The following is a 20,825-nucleotide window of genomic DNA, read 5'->3' on the forward strand; positions in this document are numbered from 1 at the left end:
CAAGTAGAAAATAGCTAAGAACAAAATTATTAACATTTAAACCACCACAACTGTTTCAGAACAACAACTGTTTTAAGTATCTTCTCCAAACTAATATTGTTTTTACAGAAGCATTTTCAAATTGTACATCTTTATCTATCGCTCTAAGTTCCAAAGATAATGTCTTTTTACTATATATTAAATAAACTCTTTGTTGTCCTGAGATGTGGCAACTATTAATTGTAATGAGATAGTCTATTGAAACCATTTAAATAAAACAAATAGCATTTTATTTCTGGTTTTTTTTTAATTCATCTGAATAGTTTGAGATTGAATTTAACTATGGAGTTTTTAAAATATATTCAGTGTTAAGACTTGTTTCCAGAAGTGTTTAAAGTGACTTCTGCCTCTTAAGCCTAGGAAATGTTTAGCCTGTCTTGAATTGAAGATGTAATCCTTTTGACCTGTTTCATTTTTGCGGAGTATCCTCTCATTTGAACACATGAGCAATAAGACTTTTGTGCTAGTGCAAATTCTAGTAAAATGTTAATGTACCCTTCTTGAAGGGTCTGGATACAGAGATCACCTCAACTTGGAGGACTAAAAATTTAGCTAAAAATTTTGTATTTCTTTCATTATTTATCATGTTAAAATAAAATATTTGACTAAAATTGGTCTTATTACCTAAACCTGGGGGCTGAACTAATGTGAAATCTGCCACAATGACTAATGCAGAACTCGTGAATAAGACGTCAAGACAAGTTTTTTTATAGAACTGTCATTTTTCTAATTTGTGGATTGGCACTGAGGTAGACTTGTATCACATATGCACCAATGGATTGTTCATGTATGATCTTTTAGCACACTATCCTCTCTTTTTGTCTCCCATCCACTCTACAAATGAAACAACCTCTTCCACTCACTGCATGTAGCCTACATCCTTTTTGGATGAACGTTCTTCTGACAGGCTGGCAGCATTGTATAAGGCCCATAGGCAGGAGGTAAGCAGGGTATTGAAGGATCTTGCTTTTCTTTAACACACTTTTGGGAGCCTGCTCTGCACCTGCCTTGTATAGTGAATAGAATCTCACATCTTAGGCACAGAAAATTTATGGATCCTTTTCAAGTGTAGTATTGAACACCCTGGTGCACAATATACCCTGTTATGCCAGAGCTGATTTGTTTGGAAGTGAGCACAGAATTTAATGGTCCACAGAGAGATTGCGGCCACTACTTTAGCACAGTACACACAGTCTGCAGGGAGATGAGTGGAGATGCTGGTGTATGTTATTAAAAGGCATAATATTATTAGTCTGGTGGTTACATTAAGTGAAAGATTTAAGCTATGCCTGTTTATATTGGCTGATATAATACCAGATGCAAGTGGCAGTCAAGGATACTTATTTAATTGCAGTCGCCTTCCCTGTTTGTAGTAGTTGGCTGCTGCAAAAGAGAGGCCAAGACGAGCTACTTCTCTTAACCATTAGAGATAGTTCTACCAAGTACAGCTGAGAGACAAAATAACAGCGGTGCCTTGCTGTTCTTATCATTGTCCTTAAATTGTCTGCTTGGCAGAGAAAAGGTCATTTCCAGATGTGATTACACTGGCACATCTTACGATCGCCCAGAGGAATTTAGAAATAAACAGGCAGGCCTGAAAAGAGTAGCATGAGAATATACCTTTTTCCCTGCAATTTTTTTGTTGCAAATAAATCAAGTCGAATACAAACAATGCAGGTTGAGGACAGGTCACGAGCATGACCCACAATTCTACAGTCATTTCTCCCTGAACTTCTCAAGTTATCTGAGGGCATCTGTAGGACTTATTATTAAGTACTTGATTATCTTTCCTGAATAATTAAAGCAAAATACTGAGAAATGTCCATCATAGATGAAGGCTGATTTTATTGCAGTATCACTGAGTTTAGGAGTTAAATGACCAGTTTAATTTTTCACAGCTTGTTGAAACTTTCACGTACACTTTAAAAAACAAGTGAGAACTGCTATCACTCAGCTAAAGCTATTTGAAACTTAATTGAATAATTTAGAATAGCTGTCTAGGCTTCTGCTGAAATCAGATTTCCATCACAGTTAGCAAAAAGAATAAGGTTGTTCATCTCACTCCAAAACAGTCGTCAAAAATGTTTTTAATTAATTTTCCTTCCAGTTTTCTATTCCTCTTCATTTACTAACAAAAGAGCTTATATACCTAATTTCCAAAGTGTCCAATTATACATAATTTTCCTCTTTATCCTTTTTTCCCTATTACATGTGAATAATATTGACAGAACTAAAAAAAAAAATTGAAGTGAGTGTAATGACAGCTTGTGGGACTTTAAGGAATGACTGTTCATAAAGGTCATACAAGAAACCAAACAGATTAACTATGGTACTTGTGAGAAAGTCCGTGTTATCTGCAGTCCAGGCTTTAAGAAATTGGAAAGTCACACTGCTGAGGTGAATCTGTGTTTCAGCACATATTCACATACCCAAGTGAGAGAGCAAAGCTTTTTATACTGCTTTATCCCCAGCAGCTGCTTCTTCTCTGAAATGTGAGCTGAATTTTAGAAACTGTCAGTCTGATTGGCAAATAGATGGGGGAAAAAATACAACAGAATTAATTCCACTGCTTTCCTTCTCAAAAGGCCTCATCCAACAGGTATTTGTTCACCAGAGAACATGACCACACCTAGTAGTGGGAACAGCAGTGAAGCTGCCTCAGTGCCTGCAAGTAGCACCAGTACCTCAAGGTGTATCCAAAATCACTTGATTGCCTAAGCAGTACTCTAGGGTTTTTGCGCTTTATTCAATTGAATTTTGTCAAATAGCAGCACCACACTATTGAAGGTTTAGTGTCTGATTTACAGTAAGAATGCCTAACAGGATCTAGCACCTATAGCAGGTAACACTGAATGACCCCTTAAATAATTTAGCATAAAACAAGCCTTCTTGGTCAAGTGATTTGTTAATCTCCACTATACTTATTCATTCGGTTAAAAGAGGTAATATGAAAAAGCAGTCAATTGTCTGAAATATTGGAAAGAGAAACATTCTGCAACTTACATCCAAACCCTCTATTTTGAATATGTATGCGCAAATATATTCAAACACTATTGAAAATAATCAATATTTAATACAATATAAATATAATATTATCTTATTTTATGGGTACTGTACACAGTTTTCCAAACAGCTTTAATTCATCTGAATAATTCAGAATCTGTTGGACTCATAGGCATTTCGAAATACTTACTAAGTGTTTGCAACCAAATGTTTTTCTTTGTTTTTCAGAGCAGTAGTTCAGATGTTCATTCACCGGTATAGAAATTGAGACTGACCATTATTTCAGAATTAGTCAATTTGACTGTTTTGTAGAGTAGCATTTATGTTTCTTCCTAGAACTAGACTGGTGTCTTTGAAAGTTTTATTAGTATCACAAATTAAAAAAACAAAACAAAACAAAACAAAACACAACAACAACAAAAACCAAACAAAAAAAACCCAAGCAAACCACAATCAACCTTTTAAATATTAACTTAGATATTGTAAGTCTTGGTTGCTTGCCAGGAGGAATCTGACAAGCAAAGGTTCCACTGCAGAATATTAAAATTGTTAGTAAATTAGGTGTTCATAAAACAATTCAGAAATTGTTTTATTTAACTGCTAAAACTTCTCCTTTATTAAATTTCCTTTACAATATTTTAGACAATTATTAAAACTTGAAAATAAATTATTTTCCCTTGGGGTGATAATCAATCCTACAAGACGCCTTGCTGTTTACATTGACTTAATATAATTTCACTTTCATTTGTCCTATAATAAATTCCTCTGACACTTCATTGTAAAAGTGTCTATGGTATGACTTTTGTCAAATATTAACTTATTTTTTTTTATTAAATATAAGCCATTTTGTAAATAGTATTGTCAAAAAGACTTTGGACTGAGCAAATTAATTCCTTATTGAAAGCAAGCAGGGACATGAACTCAATCAAGTTTATTTATATTCTCTATAACCCGTGTCTGTAATAATCATGGCCTAATAGTTAACTTTATATGTAAATATATCATCAGGGAGCTCTCAACAGACAAGCTCTTTTTAAAAATTTCCAGCCAAGCTGCTTCCTCTGTTCATGATAAACTTTGAAATATCTGAGCTTCTGGTTTTCTAAAGCCTCTAATTCTCCATGGACTGAGCATTACCATGTCAGATACTCATAGGAGCAGGGAAGACAGGCTGAGTTGCTGTCTGTGGCAATTCCATTCATATCTTCCAAGCCGTGATTGATGTAAAGGCTGTGCAGGGAGGGACAGAGACTTCAGTGTTGATTAGAAGGCTTTATTTCAGTACTTTAAACTGGAGCTTCAGTTAGATGTCTGTCTTTTTCCAAGAGTATAACAAATCTTTTATAGAAAGCCTAGTCAATGATACTTGGCTTGTTGCAGCTATTGATTTCATGGGTTTGCCACCTTAAGTAAGAAATATTATTAGCAGTTTCACTGCACCTTAGGCCAATGTCCCCCACTTACTGAATGTAAAGAAAAGTATTTCCTAGAATACTATCTAAAATCATATAAGTGTATTTGTTCTTCATATAATATGCTATTCTTTTTCTTTCCATTTGGATGTATGGGTGGCAATAGCTCAATTTCTAACTCTCTTCAGTTCCTGCTTTGCCAGGTCCATGTAAACCTTATCACTGTTTTTATTCCTTCATTACCTGTGAGCATGCTCCTTTCCTGAAGAGAAAGGGAAAATGAAATAATTTGATATTTCCTCTAATATATTGATATAGGAAAAAGAAATATTATAAAGAAAACTAATTTTTTTGTGACAAGTCACACGCTTTCCTCTGAGCAGTGTAGTCACTGTAGAGACAAAAACTTGTGTTACATTGCTTTGACAGAGGATGTGGATTTGAGCAAGCAATCTTTTCATGTTGGTACAGATAAATGGATAAATATGCATACGGTGGAATAGGGAAATGAGGTAGTGGTAATGGAAGAAAGCACTTTGTTATCAATATTGAGGTATCTATGCTAAAGGCTTCACTTCATAAGTTTTTTAATTAAAAAAAAAAACCAAAAAATCTTTTCAGTTGCATTTAAATTTATTATAAGTGCCAGAAAACAAACACTAATGATAGTAGATGTTATTATTATGCTTAGAAAGACCATAGTTTTACTAAATCTAGTTCAAGCCTCTAGCACATTAATGCTGGCAACATTCATTAGTACTCGTACTTTCAGTATTCATAAATTCTACTAGGAATCAGAACCATGAGAAAGTATCCACCCTGCCACTACTAGCCAAAGCAATTCATTAAAACGTACTGAATGGTGAGTGCTTTAATAAGTTTTCTACAATTAACATGCAGAATTAAAACAAATTGCAAAATTAATTTGGCAGAAATTCTTGGGAAAACAAAGGACCATGGTTAGTACCATTTGGAAATTGAAAATCTCGCCTTATAATTATTTGTGCCGAAAAAGAAGTTAGATAAATTACTTGCTGCACATTATACACATCGACTGTATTTTAGATCACTGTTTTTTACAAATTGTCATGAGAGAAAATTCATCTCTTCAGTATTATGAAAAAAAAGTTTCCTGAAACTGCATGTATTATAGAGAAACCAGAATAAGAACAGGACAGGAAAAAAATCAATAAATGATAAACATTCCACCCTTAATTTAAAAACTAGACTGTAGAACTTTGTCAATCATGCTATTATATAAAAGAATACAGGATATTCTGGACAACTTAAGTTTTTTTTCTTGCACTGAATTATCAATAAAGCCAGGAAAGTGTTCCAAAGAAACCAGTTGGATTCTTATGAGATCCAAATTTATATTTGGGGGAAAAATAAAAACTGCTCAGTTGAAATGATTTTTAAGTCCTTTTGAGCAGCATCTTCAGATGTATTCTTTTGCATTAGTAAGTGACTGTATATTCTGTTTTACATTTGTAAGATTCCTCATTCTGGGATAGTCAGGGGTGAGGAAAAAAAAAACCAAACCAGATAATTAACAAGATTTTCCAACCAAGAATAACTGAATACTACTCGTATATATGCCCTTAAACTACTTAAAAATAGGCAAGTTTTAGGTGGGAGATCTTTCTTATAAAATTGAAGACAATATTCATTAACTTTTTTTACAGTAATAACACCCTTTCTTTTTTCATTTTTTTTAATAAGAAAGAAGATGCTTCTCTCAATAAATTTAATGCAGCTTTGATCTTTTTGCTACAAGCATAAAGGAATCCTTCAATCACTGAAGTCTATCTAAAAGTGAGAGCCTAGTCATCTAAAAGATCAGATGACAAGCACTGATAGTAAAACTAGGAATACATCCCTTCATTTGATCTAGAGCAGAAATTAGACTATATGCCTATGCTTATTAAATGCAACATTTTCGTCCTCTTGCCCCTTTATTGTCTTCAAAGCACCTATGTCATTATTCCACATGCTACATAGTAGCCCATAAATGCAGTATCAATATATTTGTATGAACTGTACTGCTCCATTCTTAGATGTTCAATAACCCTACCATGTTGCTGTGCATTCCATTTATCCATGTGGCTAGTAAAGTGTTTGCCAAGTACCCTTGAAGAAACAAGAAATATGGAAAAAATAAGTAAAGGTCCAAAATCCTATCATTATGATGATAATCAAAATTTCTAGGTAGATTTTTTAAAAGCAATGAAGTGACATATTTCCCCCTTCCTTGTTTTGCTAATAATTCTTCTACTGAGATAAGCCACCATATTTACACAATGAATATCCAAATAGGAAGATCAGTGTCCCACATTCATTACTTAAATCAGAGCATTTCCCTATCATTGCACTCTGCTTTACATTTTAATATACTTGTGTAAAAGGTTTGAAATTTGCATTACATCGATAGGATCAAGTTAGGTAGATCACATTTAAAGGTTGTCATGTAAAAGCTGTTATAGATATTTAGCTATTGACTCCTTATCTAGCACCACCTGCCATAACTCTGTTGCCTTTAATGAAATGTTCATTAAAAAATATTCTTTTTCATAGAAAGCCTAAAATCATCATGTTTCAAGAATGCAAAGAGAAATATATATAAGGGCATCTTTTATTTTGATGTTCCTACTGTTTGGCTCCAGTTAGGCTTCATCCTGTTCCTGGTTTACCAATCATAACCTTTAATATTATTTTTTAATAGTCTAATCCAATAGGCACAATAATACCTAATAATAACAACAACAATAATAATCTCACACTTTAATGCTGGAAAACTTGGTATATTTCCCCCTGTTCATGCAACAGATAAATCACCAAGTTAAAATAATTTCTGTGTTACACCATTATAATAGTAGCTGAAGAGAAGTGAGGAAAAGAGGAAGAAGAAAGAGTAATAAAATTGCAGGGAAGGGAAAGGGAGGAAGGAATCTGTATTTTACTCTCTTTAACAGATATGGCCATAAGGGAAAAATTTAAATATTAATGAAAATGCTTATTTCCCAAAGGCCTGGCCAGCAAAGAATGCTGAATGAGATAATTCACCAACCAAAGGAACATAGTAACTGAAAAGCAGATTATCACTGAAGTGAAAAACAAAGGCAGCAGACATAAATAATTAACTGAGGATGTTTCCTGTGGAGGTTTAGATGAGCTACAGGCACTATGTGGAAAATCAGTTGACTACCAGATTGTTATGTTCGCTTTCAGTGTTTCTTATATTAATGTATACACCCAATATTAAGTTTCTGTGGTCTGAGTTACCTGAAAGGAAGCACAACCCTACGTGGTTTTTTTTTTATCTATGTTGAAAACCATACCTGCTGTGCTCTTTAAATGAAAGCTGACAAGCTACACCTTTAGATTGTTGTGGGAGTAATTACCAGCTACCTAAACAGATGTTGTCATCTTGTTCTCACACTGTGTGTGTCTCTCTATATATGAAGAAAAGACTATCAAAACCGGTTACAACTGGAAATGCTCAGAAAGCAGTTGAAGTGGAATAATCTGGTAGGAACCTGCTATTACATTATGATTTTTTTTTCAGCTGTGTTGAGCTTTGCCTCTGTTCTCATACTGTGAGGGTTCTAACATAAAGAATAGGATCCCTGAAAAAGCAATTGTGGCATGTAACTAAACTAAACTAATCTGAAAGAATCATATTATCCCCAAAATGAGTCTGATAAGGGATCAAAGCAAATTCTCCTTTGTATCATTGTTCTGTCCCATGGGATTGCTCTTGTACTTGTGGATCATAGCCTCTACAGATAGAAGATTTCTTGGGCTCCAGTGAGAGGATATCAAAAATTTACTGAACAGATATGACTAATTAAGTGTAGGAAACTAGCTTTATGTTTGCAACTTGATGTTTTTCTAGTCAAAGATCAGAAGTACACTCAAGTTCATACATAAACCAGCTAAAACTTGCCATATGTTGGACTGATTTTTCAGTTATTTGAATGTAAAAACTCTCAAGTTTTATTGTGTTAAAGCTATTGACATTGTTGAAGTGATACCTAAGAAGATGTAATGTGCCAACATGTATGTACCAGTCATGGGACAGATAGGAAACAAAAATCTGAGGAGTGGTAGAAGGAGACAAGTATGAAAAATCTCTTCTGTATAAGTGGTGATTGTTTCAAATGTATTGATGGATTCTTAGCACAATGAGTAAAATTGAAGAAACTGGAATTTATTTGAACCCAATTTGCAAGTAGTAAAAAGGCCTGAATTTTCCTAAAACAAATTATTATTTTTTGGGAGGTGTTTTAAAATGCCAAATATCAACATATTGCTTTCAAGAGAAGAATCATAGAATCGCAGAATGATTGGGGTTGGAAGGGAAGTCGAGATATCTAGTTCAAAGTTTCTTCCAAAGCAGGTTCACCTGGAACAGGTTGCACAGGACTGCGTCTAGGAGGATTTTGAATATCTCCAGAGAAGGAGATTCTATAACCTTTCTGGGCAGCCTGTTCCAGTGCTCTGTCACCTCTCTCAGCCTTTCCTCATAAGAGAGATGCTCCAGTCCCCTAATTATCTTTTCAGCCTTCTGCTGAATCCTCTCCAGTACTTCCTTGTCTTTCTTGGACTGGAGAGCCCAGCACGGGACAGAGTACTCCAAATGTAGCCTCATTAGGGCTAAACTTAGGGGCAGGATCACCTCCCTGGACCTGCTGGCAATGTTTTTCCTAATGCAACCCAGGATACCATTGGCCTTCCTGGCCATAAGGGCACAATGCTGACTCATGGACAACTTCTTGTCCCTTCTCCTGCAGAGAAGGACCTTCCCTTCTCCTGCAGGTCAGCCTCCAGCCTGTACTGGTGTGTGGGGTTATTCTTCCTCAAGTGCAGGACCCTGCATTTGCCTTTGTTGAACTTCAGATGGTTCTTCTCTGCCCACCTCCGCAATCTATTGAGGTCCTTCTGAAGGGCTGTAAAGACCTCTGGGCTATTGGCTCCTCCCAGTTCTGTATCATCAGCAAGCTTGCTGCGACCACACTCTGTCCCTGCATCCAGTAAGTTGAGTAAGATGAGTAAGTTGAACAATACTGGACCCAGCACTGACCCCTAGGGAACACCACAAGCTATAGACCTCTAACTAGATTCTGCACTGCTGATTAGAACACTCTGGGCTCTGCCCTTCAGTGAATTCTCAATTCACCTCACTGTCCACTCATCTAAGCCACACTTCCACTTGGGGTTTTTGAAACACTTCGTACCAAGCATCAACATATTGCTTTCAGGAAAATAGGAACCCATGACAAATTATGTGCTTTGAATATGTTTTCTGTAAAAAATATGTGCATTATCTTGTAAGCTTGCCTTTTTGGGAATTCAAGGCTTCAATATGGATGTAACTTTAGGATGATATCCATATAAACATATATATATATATATATTCAAAGCACTGCCACAGACATTTGAGCTATTAACTCAGGTAACTACTGGAAAAAGATCCCTTTGAGTATCTGTCAGGATACCTGCCCCTGTCCATAGAGAGTTCTTTGGAACTAGAACTTTTAATTGCATTAGGACCAGGTTTGTCTCTTGAATTATCTGTCATATTATTGAGAGATACTTTTAATTTTCCTAACAAGGACTTGTCTTTTCCCACTAGGCTAAGCTTTAATGAAGAAACATCAGCATTGCTAACAACTACACAAAGAGGGACAGAAGACCTTTGTGACCAAGGATGTGGTTGTCATGGAAACTGTTGCTGTTTCTGTCACTCACTGGCTGTCTTTCAGGTAAATCAAAACAAAACCAAGAAAACTCTGTTTATCATTTCAAGGCTCTTAACCACAAACAGAAATAGGAAGATGTAAACCCATGCCAGAGAAGATCAACATCATTATGAAAACCATTTGCCTGAGTGTAACAACCAAATCTTAAGGAGAAGGAAGCACTTAAGATTTGAAAATGTTCATTGGTCAAAAGGAAAAACAAAAGTTAGAGTGTCCATAAACAATCAGAGAGTTTTATTAGTAAATTACACAAAATTACGCACTTGGCATGGAAATTGGTATGTTAGCCCCTGACCTACTATATAGGCACATGACAGTGGGTTTTGGATAAACTGCTAGGGCGAAGGGAAAAGAGAAATGAAAAGGGTTGATTAAAAAGGGAGAGACGAAATAAAGAAAGGAAAAAAGAGAGGGGAAAAAGAGGTCACCAGCCACCACTCCAGCATTGATCCAGCTGATGGGATGCCAATCCTGGTTTCAGCAGCAATCCAGCTGATAAACGGCAACCCACCTGTGTCAGTCCAGCTGATGAGGTGTCCAGGGGGACTGCCTGAGCCTAAAGGGGTACCTTTTTATGGACAGGTTTCTCTGCCCCGGAAACAGGTTTCTCTGCCCTGGGGACAGGTTTCTTGCTTTTTATGCTAATTAGTTGTCATCCACAGTCTGTTCTTCTAGGCCTTTCTGTAAATGAGTCAGAGAACTTTGGGGATCTTTGGTGGTCCCAATCCTACCTAATAGTCCATGCCCACTTCCTTCCAATCATTTCTGTGCTTGCACTGTACTTTATTGTGGTTCTTTCCCACGGAAAAGTGCTGCCCTATCTCCACCTGGCTCCCCTTCTCCAACCAAATCTTGATCTTTCGCATGTTTTTATACCAGTAGTCCTTGGTTATTACCAACAATTCTTTTCAGTTGTTACTAACAGTACTTGTTTGGCTTCACAGCCATCTGGTTATTGGTGTTTGAGACACGCATTAGCCCCTTGTCTTCTGGGAACTGAAAGCTCAAAAGGATCTTACTTTGGACCGTTGTTTGTAGGGTTGTTAAAGACTTTAGTACACACCAACCCCTCATAATCGAGAGCTTGAGGGGTGTCATTTAATATCACTGTTTATAGGGTTGCAAGAGTGTGTGTTTTAGTCATAGTAATTTTCCATCCTGACCATAATTCAACTCGGTAACTGTCTTTGAAGTTTCAGCAACAGAAATATTATTCCACTTGGGTTGTTATTCATGCAAGAAAAATAAGTTTCCAAGGCTGCTCATTAAAAAACAGGTGCTCATTAGACAACACTATTTCCTGGGAATAGACAGTGTTTCTGATAAACTGGAGAGAAGCTTAGCCCAGGTGCAGTTTGTCAAGGTCAATCAACATTTCTCAGACCATACTGTGGCTTAAGGGTAAGTGGGGATGTAACTAAAGTCAGCTTTTCTGGCCTCTACACTGAGTGGTGAAACTGTAAAAATTTAGATTCAGATATTTACAAGTGATGTCCATATACTATTAATTTCTACCTAAATCTGAATAATGATTTAAAGAGAAGACAGCTACATATCTCATTTGAAAAGACAATGACAACTATTACATGTGTAGTAAGTGCATCTCTTATGCAAGTTTTTCACATAGCGTTCCTTAGTTGCCTTAACTTTTGCAAGTAATAAAATGAGTTAACTGATAATCATTTAAGCTTCTCATATGAGAATTTTTGTGATTTGATAGCATATTGCCTCCAATCAATCTATTTTGGCTGCCCCATTTTCTTAATGTTGTTCCTTATAATGCCTCTTAACAGTTGTTAAGCTATTCTCTCTCTTACCAAACTTATTGGTTTTGTGTCATCACAAGATAAAATTTAATAAAAATTAATGAAATAAGACTTTTTTGATTTGTAATAATACTGCAATATTGGACACAGGAATTTAGTAATGGAAAGTGCCTGTGGATATCAACATACATGCTTTGAATGCATACATGAAACAGTCTGATCTAATCTGGTATTACTCATATAGCTTCATTATCTTGTATTGTCTAAATCCATTACTTTCGGACTTTATTTTTTTTGTTTGTGTTGGATTCCCAGCCACATTGTCAGTTTTGATAGCATTTGTATTTTGGTGATTCTAGCAGTGATGCCTTACAAACAGCACCCATTAATGTAATTTTTTTTTAATTGAAATTTGAATTTTTATTGCTACAAATTCCAAATAATCTGATGTAAAATTCAAAAGCATTTCAGAAGTTTAAATCTGAAATTTCTTCTTAAGAATTATATCTTCTCTCTTGAAATCTTTAAGAGTTAAAAGTCAATGTCTGGCAGAAGGCATTTGTCCTAGTTACAGGGACTGGAACCAGTGTATCACTATGTGGGTATAACCAAAGCTATGTATTCTACACCCCCTATGTAATTTCTGATGGACTGTTAATAATGGATCATTTGTAGCAGCTGCCCAGGGCACACCTGACACCTCAGGCTACAAGCTGGGTGTTAAAGAGACCCTGAGAGGGGTGTTTCTTTGTCTTCACACTAATAACTGTGATAACAGCCGTGATAACTCCACTCTGGGGAGGCATTAGCACCTTCACACCCAGTCTGAGGGATCATCTCTGCTAATGGGCCATACTGGACTGGCATAATAGGCAGCTGCAACACCTAGACCATCAAAGGCTCCAAAAATATCCCACGACTCACAGAGTTAAATCACCCACTGTGAGACTCCCTGCCCTGGGGGAGGTACTGGACATTCCAACCTAAGCATATATAATCTTGGGGGTTTGGGACTTCGTGTACCACTCAGATCCAGAGGAGGACCAGAAACTCCAACAAGACTGTGACTACCACTCTCAACATGACCATAATTGTTATTTCAACAGGACTGCGACCATCATCTGGAGCAACAGGCTTCCTTTCCTTTTGCTTTGTACTGAGGGGGCTCACGTGGTGGTCAGCACAGGGGTTGACAAACACCGTTTTGTTCTTGTCCCAGGGTGTGGGGTTGTACATTTGTCTTTGTGGGTTAAAACCAGTTTTTCTCTATGTCATTGTATTTATTGTAATCTTTTTAGTAAATTGTAACTGACTTGTAATGTCTCTTGAGCTAGGTTCATTTCTCCCACTGGTTTACTTTTAAACCGGCACAGTATTATACTGTGAAATTAATGTACCTGAGAGTGCAGTTGGTTTCACATAGTTAATATCTCTTTAACCTCAACTGCTGTTAAAGAGAATACCTGTTTGCTTCAAATAGATTTATCTAGCTCTATACAACACAACAATATGCTGCAAAATCTGTGAGACACATTTAACATGCTTGCAATTCTGTATCCTAAAATTGCATATACAGGAATGAGGTTCAGCTGTTTGTGAGGGAAACTTTTTAGGTACATACATTAAAATACCATCTTGCAAAGACTTAAAAGCATTAGCAGTGACTAATACAGCATTAAAATGCATAACTACTTTGGAAGTTAAACTGAAAGTCAGTATTTATAGAAGTATTTTATTTAAGTAACGTAATATCTTTAAAACTCTTGCCAGTCATTTAGCACCATATTTAAACCCGACTATTCCTCTAGTCTGTAAATTTGTTACTCATATATGATGGTTTCTAAAGCATTCCTCTTTTTATATTTTGTTTTTAATTTGTGATTCTTTAGGATTTTTAAAGGTTTATTCCATATTGCTGCAGCAGATTTAACTTCTGTAAGATATAATTTCTAACCTCAGTGCTTTTTTTCACATGTTGTCAAAGGTAATGTGACAACACATACTTTTTTTCTCATGAGTAAAGATAATTTTGTAATTATTTCATTAATAATAATTATCCATTAGTAAATTTAATGCCATAAGAGCTGAAATTAATCAAATATAACAAAACTGGATTCAAAATAATTTCAAATAGGTCGTCAATGTAACTAGAAATTTACTGTGTTCATACCTTTCACGTTTGATTACACCATCCTGCATTTAGAGATGTTTTTATATTACAGCAGTGATTAGAAGGTTTGCAACTACTAAGAGTTGTTTCCCACAGCTGATGCAATTCAAGGTAGCCTAATTTGATGCCTGAATGCACTCTTCTTAACAACAGAGCAATAGATATTGATGGTGTTCCAGTAAGATAAAGTTCATTCAATTTCTGTTGGTTTAGGCTCTGTTAAAATTCAACACTTCCTTATCCATTAAATCGTCAGATCACGGGATCACTCTTAGCAGCAGGTAGTGTTTGGAAGAGAGTACTATGTTGTTGTATTGATTTTGCAGTGGTGAGGGAATCGTCTAAGAGAAAATAGATGACCTCTCTAGTTTGTGTGATCCCATTTTTATATCATTTTTATCTTAAGACTGGCCCTGGTAGTTTAGATCTTGCTTATGCATGAATGTATGGAAGTGTGCTTAAGCTATGTGGAAAATATTTGACTGGAGATAAAAATTATTATTTTCTGAATGCAAGACTGGGGACTGAATTATGTCTAAAGTTATTTTAGTGTAAGGAAACTGTGGTCTGGGAGTACAGCTCACAGTTATACACTTAAATTCTCAAAAACTTCACATTTATGAAATCTTGATAATTAACAAATGAAAGGCAGATAATATGTTCCTTATTTTCTTATGGTGTAGTACTGCTCTTCAAGCCAAATTGGAATGGAAGAAGAATTAAGCTGTCATTTTAGAACTAGAGACTGGCTCACTTCTGAACTGACAGTTGGAAAAAAAACTTGGGTTTTTTTGAGGGGTTTTGGGGGTATTTTTTTTTCTTCTTCTATGAAGCTTTCCTGTAGGGAAAGCCATCAAGCTGTAAGAGAACAGATTACCATGGGGGAACTGTTAATCTGAAATTCAGAGTAGCTTCTGATTTGGTTACAATAACACCCAAAATGAATTCAGAGACACCCATCTTAAATTAAATCCAAGTTCATCAGAATTAAATCTGGGTGTTTATTCCTAGGGTTTTACTGTCCTGGTTCCACTTTACAGTCTGCTTTTATATGTATAGTAAAGGTTATTTATTTTTGGTTCACACAAGGAACAGCTAAGCAGAGAATTTTTTCTTTGTTTAGGTTTGCTAAGGTTTTCTTGTACTGATTTCTCAGAGAAACTTGAATTGAGTATTACTGAAAGGCATTACTTTAAAACAGCACTCCCTAACCTTAGCATGAGATAAACAGGTATATCTCTTTGTGTTTCAGAAAGAAAAGTATTTTTAAAACAGAATGAAATGACATCAGATTACTCGTGGTAAATAAAAAAATTAAGACTGTGGCTTTTATGTGCAGATGAAAGACACTTGAAAAAAGCTAGTTTAAGATTAGGGCTTCTGTAATTCCTTTTAATAATTATTGCTGCCTGTGAAAACATGCTTCAGAATTTAAATAGATGATAAAGATAGTGTAATAGAGTAAACGGTATTTATAGAGTTCTAATTTTACTTTAATCTAACACATATTCCATATGCCTTTTTGTTCCCCTGCCCATTTATCTACTTCTGTATTATTACCTGCTGCATGTTAATCAGGTCAAAGTGAGACTCATTTTCTCTGTAAAACTTTATAATTCATGGCATCAATAAAATTATAAGTATAATAAAAGTAGTAAGGCTTTGCAAGGTAGAGGCGGTTCCTCTGAGACCCCACGGTCACTGTTCATAGCATCAAGTCGGTAAACATTTGTTCTTAAACCTCATCTCTATGTATCATTCATTTCTTTCTACCTAAAATATTCTCACTAGCAAGCAAAACCTTTCTAAAAATAGGCTTTTCTCTGTATCCCTCAGTAAGGTTCTCAAAGTTAAAACCAGCATGACTTTTTCTGGTTTTTTAGTTGTTTGATAGAATATGATATGAATGGAGACTGAGAAAAAATACTCTTAAGTAAGAGAGCATATGTGGAACAAACATAAGTGTTCTGCCTAGTTTTGACCTAGAATTGGCAGTGATTTGAGGTTCTTTCTGTCTTTTATCATGTCCATCCCTCTCAATCTGGCTACTTGGAGGCTTTTAGGAATTGTCTCTATCATTTGCACTTATAGGCTTCCAAAATGCATCTCAAACCTGCTCAATATGTGACTTTTGGAGTTAGAGCAGCCAGTGCCAGTATTAAAATTCATAGCCAAAGGTTCATAAACTCATTAACCAAACCACATAAATATGAATACCACTCTGAGTGCCAAGAATATTTCATGTTTTTATTCTTTCCCTTTTTAGACAGTGTCCTTCCCAATTCAGAGTGCACAGTATATGAAATGTTGTTTCTCTGCCAAATGAACGATGAACACATAAATTACCAGCACTTATCACTGATAAGCCTATACAATTATTCAGCATTCCCCCTACCCCCTGGCCCTGCACTGGCCATGTAACTTTATCACCTTTGATAACTAAGCATAAAAGTTGGGAGACAGAGCTGTAGATAAGTACTAGTGCCTGGGGACTTTCATGCTCTCAGTCTTCCAAGTGAAAATTGAAAACACACTTAAACTTTCTATTGCCTATCCTGAAGTACTGCATTTGCAGATAGTGCAAAGCAAGAAAACAGATAGCTACAGTCCTGAAATCCAAGGTAGATTGCTGTCCAGATCCTCACTGCTGGATCCAGTGCTTAGTTGAATCAGGGAAAAAAACAATCATCTGCTGAATTATGTACTTGCTATAATTGTTAATCCAGAAGAAGAATGGAAAGGTAAAAATTATTTACTGCTCCAAGAATCCTGAAGCATGTTTGATGTTAAGTATTAAGGATGGGAAAAGTTGTAGGCATGAAAAGAGGCATTTTGAATATGGATGTAAGAAAGAATGCTTGTTTGCATGTCTGTGGGGGTTTTTTTCCCCTATGTTTAAGAATTTCTGGATTTAGTTATTTAGATTGTTATACCTTGATGGGGCTATTTAATTATATTCTTACATGCTGAGATGTGGTACTTCAACTTGCAGAATACCAAATGTTAGGCAACCACAAGATGCCTTTCTTTTAGCAGGTAAGAAATTGCTGTGCTAGGCCTTTTCAGGGCTAAGATAATAGAAAATGTGAGCAGTAGTTAGAATCAGAACAACAACATTGTCATGTATACAAGAATTAAAATGATGTTTGATATTTCATGAAATAACTGTTGTAACATTTCCACTCATATCAGTGGCATACTGCAACATATTTTAATTTCCTACCTAAAATACTTTCTCAGTTTACTACACTTAGGTTTGGTCATTAAAAAGTTCCTACCTCCTAAAAAGTTCTTATGAGTCTTAAATCTAGCAAACTGGTACTTAGATTATCTCCAATTTGGAACTGGAATGACAAACCAGAAGAAAATTGTGATGCCCGCTGAAAGATAGATGCCAGTTATTCTATTGTCACCACAAATCTAGAGAACCTTTAAATTGCACATCTGTCCTCATTTTTGTGTTCTGTCTTTTTTGGTGGATAAGTCTTAACAAGACAAACTGTTTAGAGTCATCCTATTGCAGCCTGATGCTTTTAAAATATCTTCTATTTCATGAGATATGATACTAAATCATGTGTGTTTTACTCGTAAAATTATAAAAAAATATGATGAAGCAATATTTTTTGGTTAACATAATGATTTTACCACTCTGCCTGGGACTTTACACAGAAATATCTACTGATTTCAAAATTACACAATAAGATAATGCCTCTACTACTTCTCTTCATATTTTTTGAATTATATGGAAGATGACATGCCATTGGGATTCAGTCCCAGCATTATACTCCTGGAGTCTCATCTTGACCTGAAGTCAAAATGTCAATCAGTATTACCGCTTTATGATGGTTTTGCTTAAAGCTTTTGGTCACTCCTGTTGATCTTGGTTAAAATATTAAAGACTTAATATCTTTTAACTTCAAAACTCCCACATTTGAGTCTAAGGATACTCTATGTCTATAGCGCTGATGTAATACTTAGCATTTATATTAGAGTACAATAAGGAATAAGTAATTCTGTTTTACTTGAGGTTTTTTCTGATTTTTTAGTTAGAGATTTCAGGCTACCTGTTTACTTTTATGGGCTACTAGAAAGATAATGGGCTAGTAGTAAAACTATTTTAATAAAGCTACGAAAGCATATTTTAAAAGTCCTTCTAGTAGGGACAAATCTGCTGTTAATCAGTCACAAAGAGCTGGACAAAACAGCAACCATGCAGACCAAGATTCATCTTATTTAACTTATATGTTTAAACTGAAATATCACAGTTAGGAAATAATTAGTCTCCTTCCTATATAGTCAATAAACAGAGATATGCACTTGCAAAAGGCAGTGGTGTACTGTATTGTTTGTTAGTGAGCATGTTCAGGAACTTCATCTTTACATTCAGCACCTCCAGTTAGGTCCTATATTTGGCCAGGCAGTACATCTCTCACATTGCTAAAAGAGACTTGCACAGTTAATATTTAATAGAGCACGTTGGTTACTAGAACAATCACCCTGTTCTGTTTGATAAATGTTGCTTTTCTTTTTTTACCCCAAAGTAATGTTAACATCTGTAGCCACTGTAAACAGGGTCATAGAAACTAACTTAGCATAATCACTAGAACAAACAATCAAACCTGTCTCTCAGCTACATATTAAATGTTTACCTTCAGCCAAAGGTTCAGCTGAATGGGACTGTGGGGGACAGCCTTTCAGCTCTGTGCAGCACATGAAAAAATGGCATCTGCCCGCTAAATGCAGCCCTCTGGATCCGCTGGTTTCAATCATAAAGGTTATTTCCTATTGCCAACCAACAAGATGTTGAAAGTAGTCCTTACTATTTTTCCCTGATATTCCATGTCATACTTTTCCAACTACTGCAGTGGGTGACACTTCACCTGAAGTCCTCATCCCTAGGAACCTCTGCTGCTTTCATTCATATTACTGGGAATTCACCAGTTGTAGTACACATTGCAACAGTGACAAGGTTTTTGTAGGACTATTTGTAATAGGTTTGCTAGAAAAAGTAATTAATTCTATGAAGTGGTTATCATTTTCCTTAAGTGTGCTTCTAGATGACCACTTCTCATGATCGGAAGTAATAAAAACAGTAACACTTGGTCTTAACAAGCAACTGAGCCTGTTTTCTCTTTCTTCCAGTGCCAGACATGTACAAGGAGTTATTAGCTAATAATACAGAATAATTTTGAGTTTCAAAGCAGCACTAACAATATAACAAGTACATAATAAAATAAGTTATTAACTTCATTTCAAAAAGTCATTAGTGGCTAGCAGAATGTTTCTTAAGAATTGGTCTGGCCTTTTCTAATAGAAATGCAATAAAAAGACAGTGAAACCTTTGAAATTATGACAAATTCAGCTTTGAAATTAGATACAGTTTTCTAGTAATGAGGGTAAAACAATATTGGAGCATCTCTACTAGAAGAGCTGGCAGACATGACAGTGCTTCAAGTTGGAAAGCAAAATTAAATAACTTTAAAAATTTAAAGTTTTATCAAGATTCTAATAGAAATTTTATAGAGAATGTAAGTCAATGTGTGCGTGTGTGTGTTTGTGTCCATACCTGTGTTGAAAGAGAGTAATACTGGGTTGCATTAATTCCACACACACACCCCTACGGCCTTGCCTTTGGGGGTTCATTGAGAGTATAGCAAGCTCTCTAATGCTCACTTTCCTAGGGATGGTCACAAGTTTCTCAATGTGATACCAAATTGTCAGGCTAGATGTGTTCAGGATTTTTTTCTGGCTTTACTGTCCTACAACCATAGCAAGATATAAGAATAATCAAATTGTTGGTTCATTTCCAGCCCTATTTCAAGCAATAGCACCTTAGCATTTAACCCAAGGAATACCACACTGTATGTTAAGATGTTAGGGGGAAAAAAATCCAAACCAAACAAAGCAACAAATAAACAAAACAAACAAACAAAACCAACAGACAAAACCAACACAGCAAAAATAATCAGTAACCGAAACCAGCTTCAAGGAGATCGTATGCATTTATTTCTCATTATTCAATTCCAACATTAGGTAGCAAACATTGGAAAACTTCCCTTTGGAAAGACTTCCAGAATTTACTTTTCTTTGATTAAAAGCTCTAGTCAGGACTTTTCAAGTGGTATGTTACCAAGTGTGTATGAGGATGTCTTCTGTTTCTACTTAGTATGGTCAAATATACTTGGTGACAACAAGAGATTGAACTGATAAACCACAGATCACACATTTGGGGTAAATGAAACCTCCTTGCCCTTTTAAATATAAAATACTGATATAGTATAACATCATCAAAACTATATGGGAGAAATCAAATTACTACCATGGACTGAATAAAATTAAAGATGAAAGTAATTGTTTACTTTCGGGAAAAAAAAAATCAGAATGTGTAAAAAACACCTTCAGAAATGATCCAGGGAGCCAAACTCATTGCTGTGCTGGAATGAAATGTCATGTACTTATTAATGTCACAAACTTTCAGCAATGATATGATTTTCCTCCCACAGCTAAGGTCTATAGCTACTATATATCTGATAATTACCTGTGTTGGGGGTAGTGATAGGATAGCCTGTTTCCTTGCAAATATTCTCTTCTACTCCCTAGATGTTAACTATCTTTTCCTTTCAGACTTTCTTCTCAGAGTAGTGTCAGTAGGTTAAACTCACAGCAATCTTAG

The 20,825-nt window shown here is 35.6% G+C and overlaps 1 protein-coding gene across 7 annotated transcripts in view; it reads left to right on the top strand.

The window, feature by feature from the left end:
* Nucleotides 1-20,825, top strand: part of CNTN5 (contactin 5) — a 605,150-nt gene that overhangs the window by 281,193 nt on the left and 303,132 nt on the right. For all 7 annotated transcript variants that reach the window (XM_064645131.1, XM_064645132.1, XM_064645133.1 and 4 more), the window contains one exon: nt 10,090-10,219. In XM_064645131.1, coding sequence (XP_064501201.1) covers nt 10,165-10,219 — 55 coding nt within the window. In that variant the 5' untranslated portion in view covers nt 10,090-10,164. The remainder of the gene's footprint in view (nt 1-10,089; nt 10,220-20,825) is intronic.

This window comes from Pseudopipra pipra, chromosome 2 (genome assembly GCF_036250125.1).
Source record: "Pseudopipra pipra isolate bDixPip1 chromosome 2, bDixPip1.hap1, whole genome shotgun sequence".
In the NCBI taxonomy this organism is placed as follows: domain Eukaryota; kingdom Metazoa; phylum Chordata; class Aves; order Passeriformes; family Pipridae; genus Pseudopipra; species Pseudopipra pipra.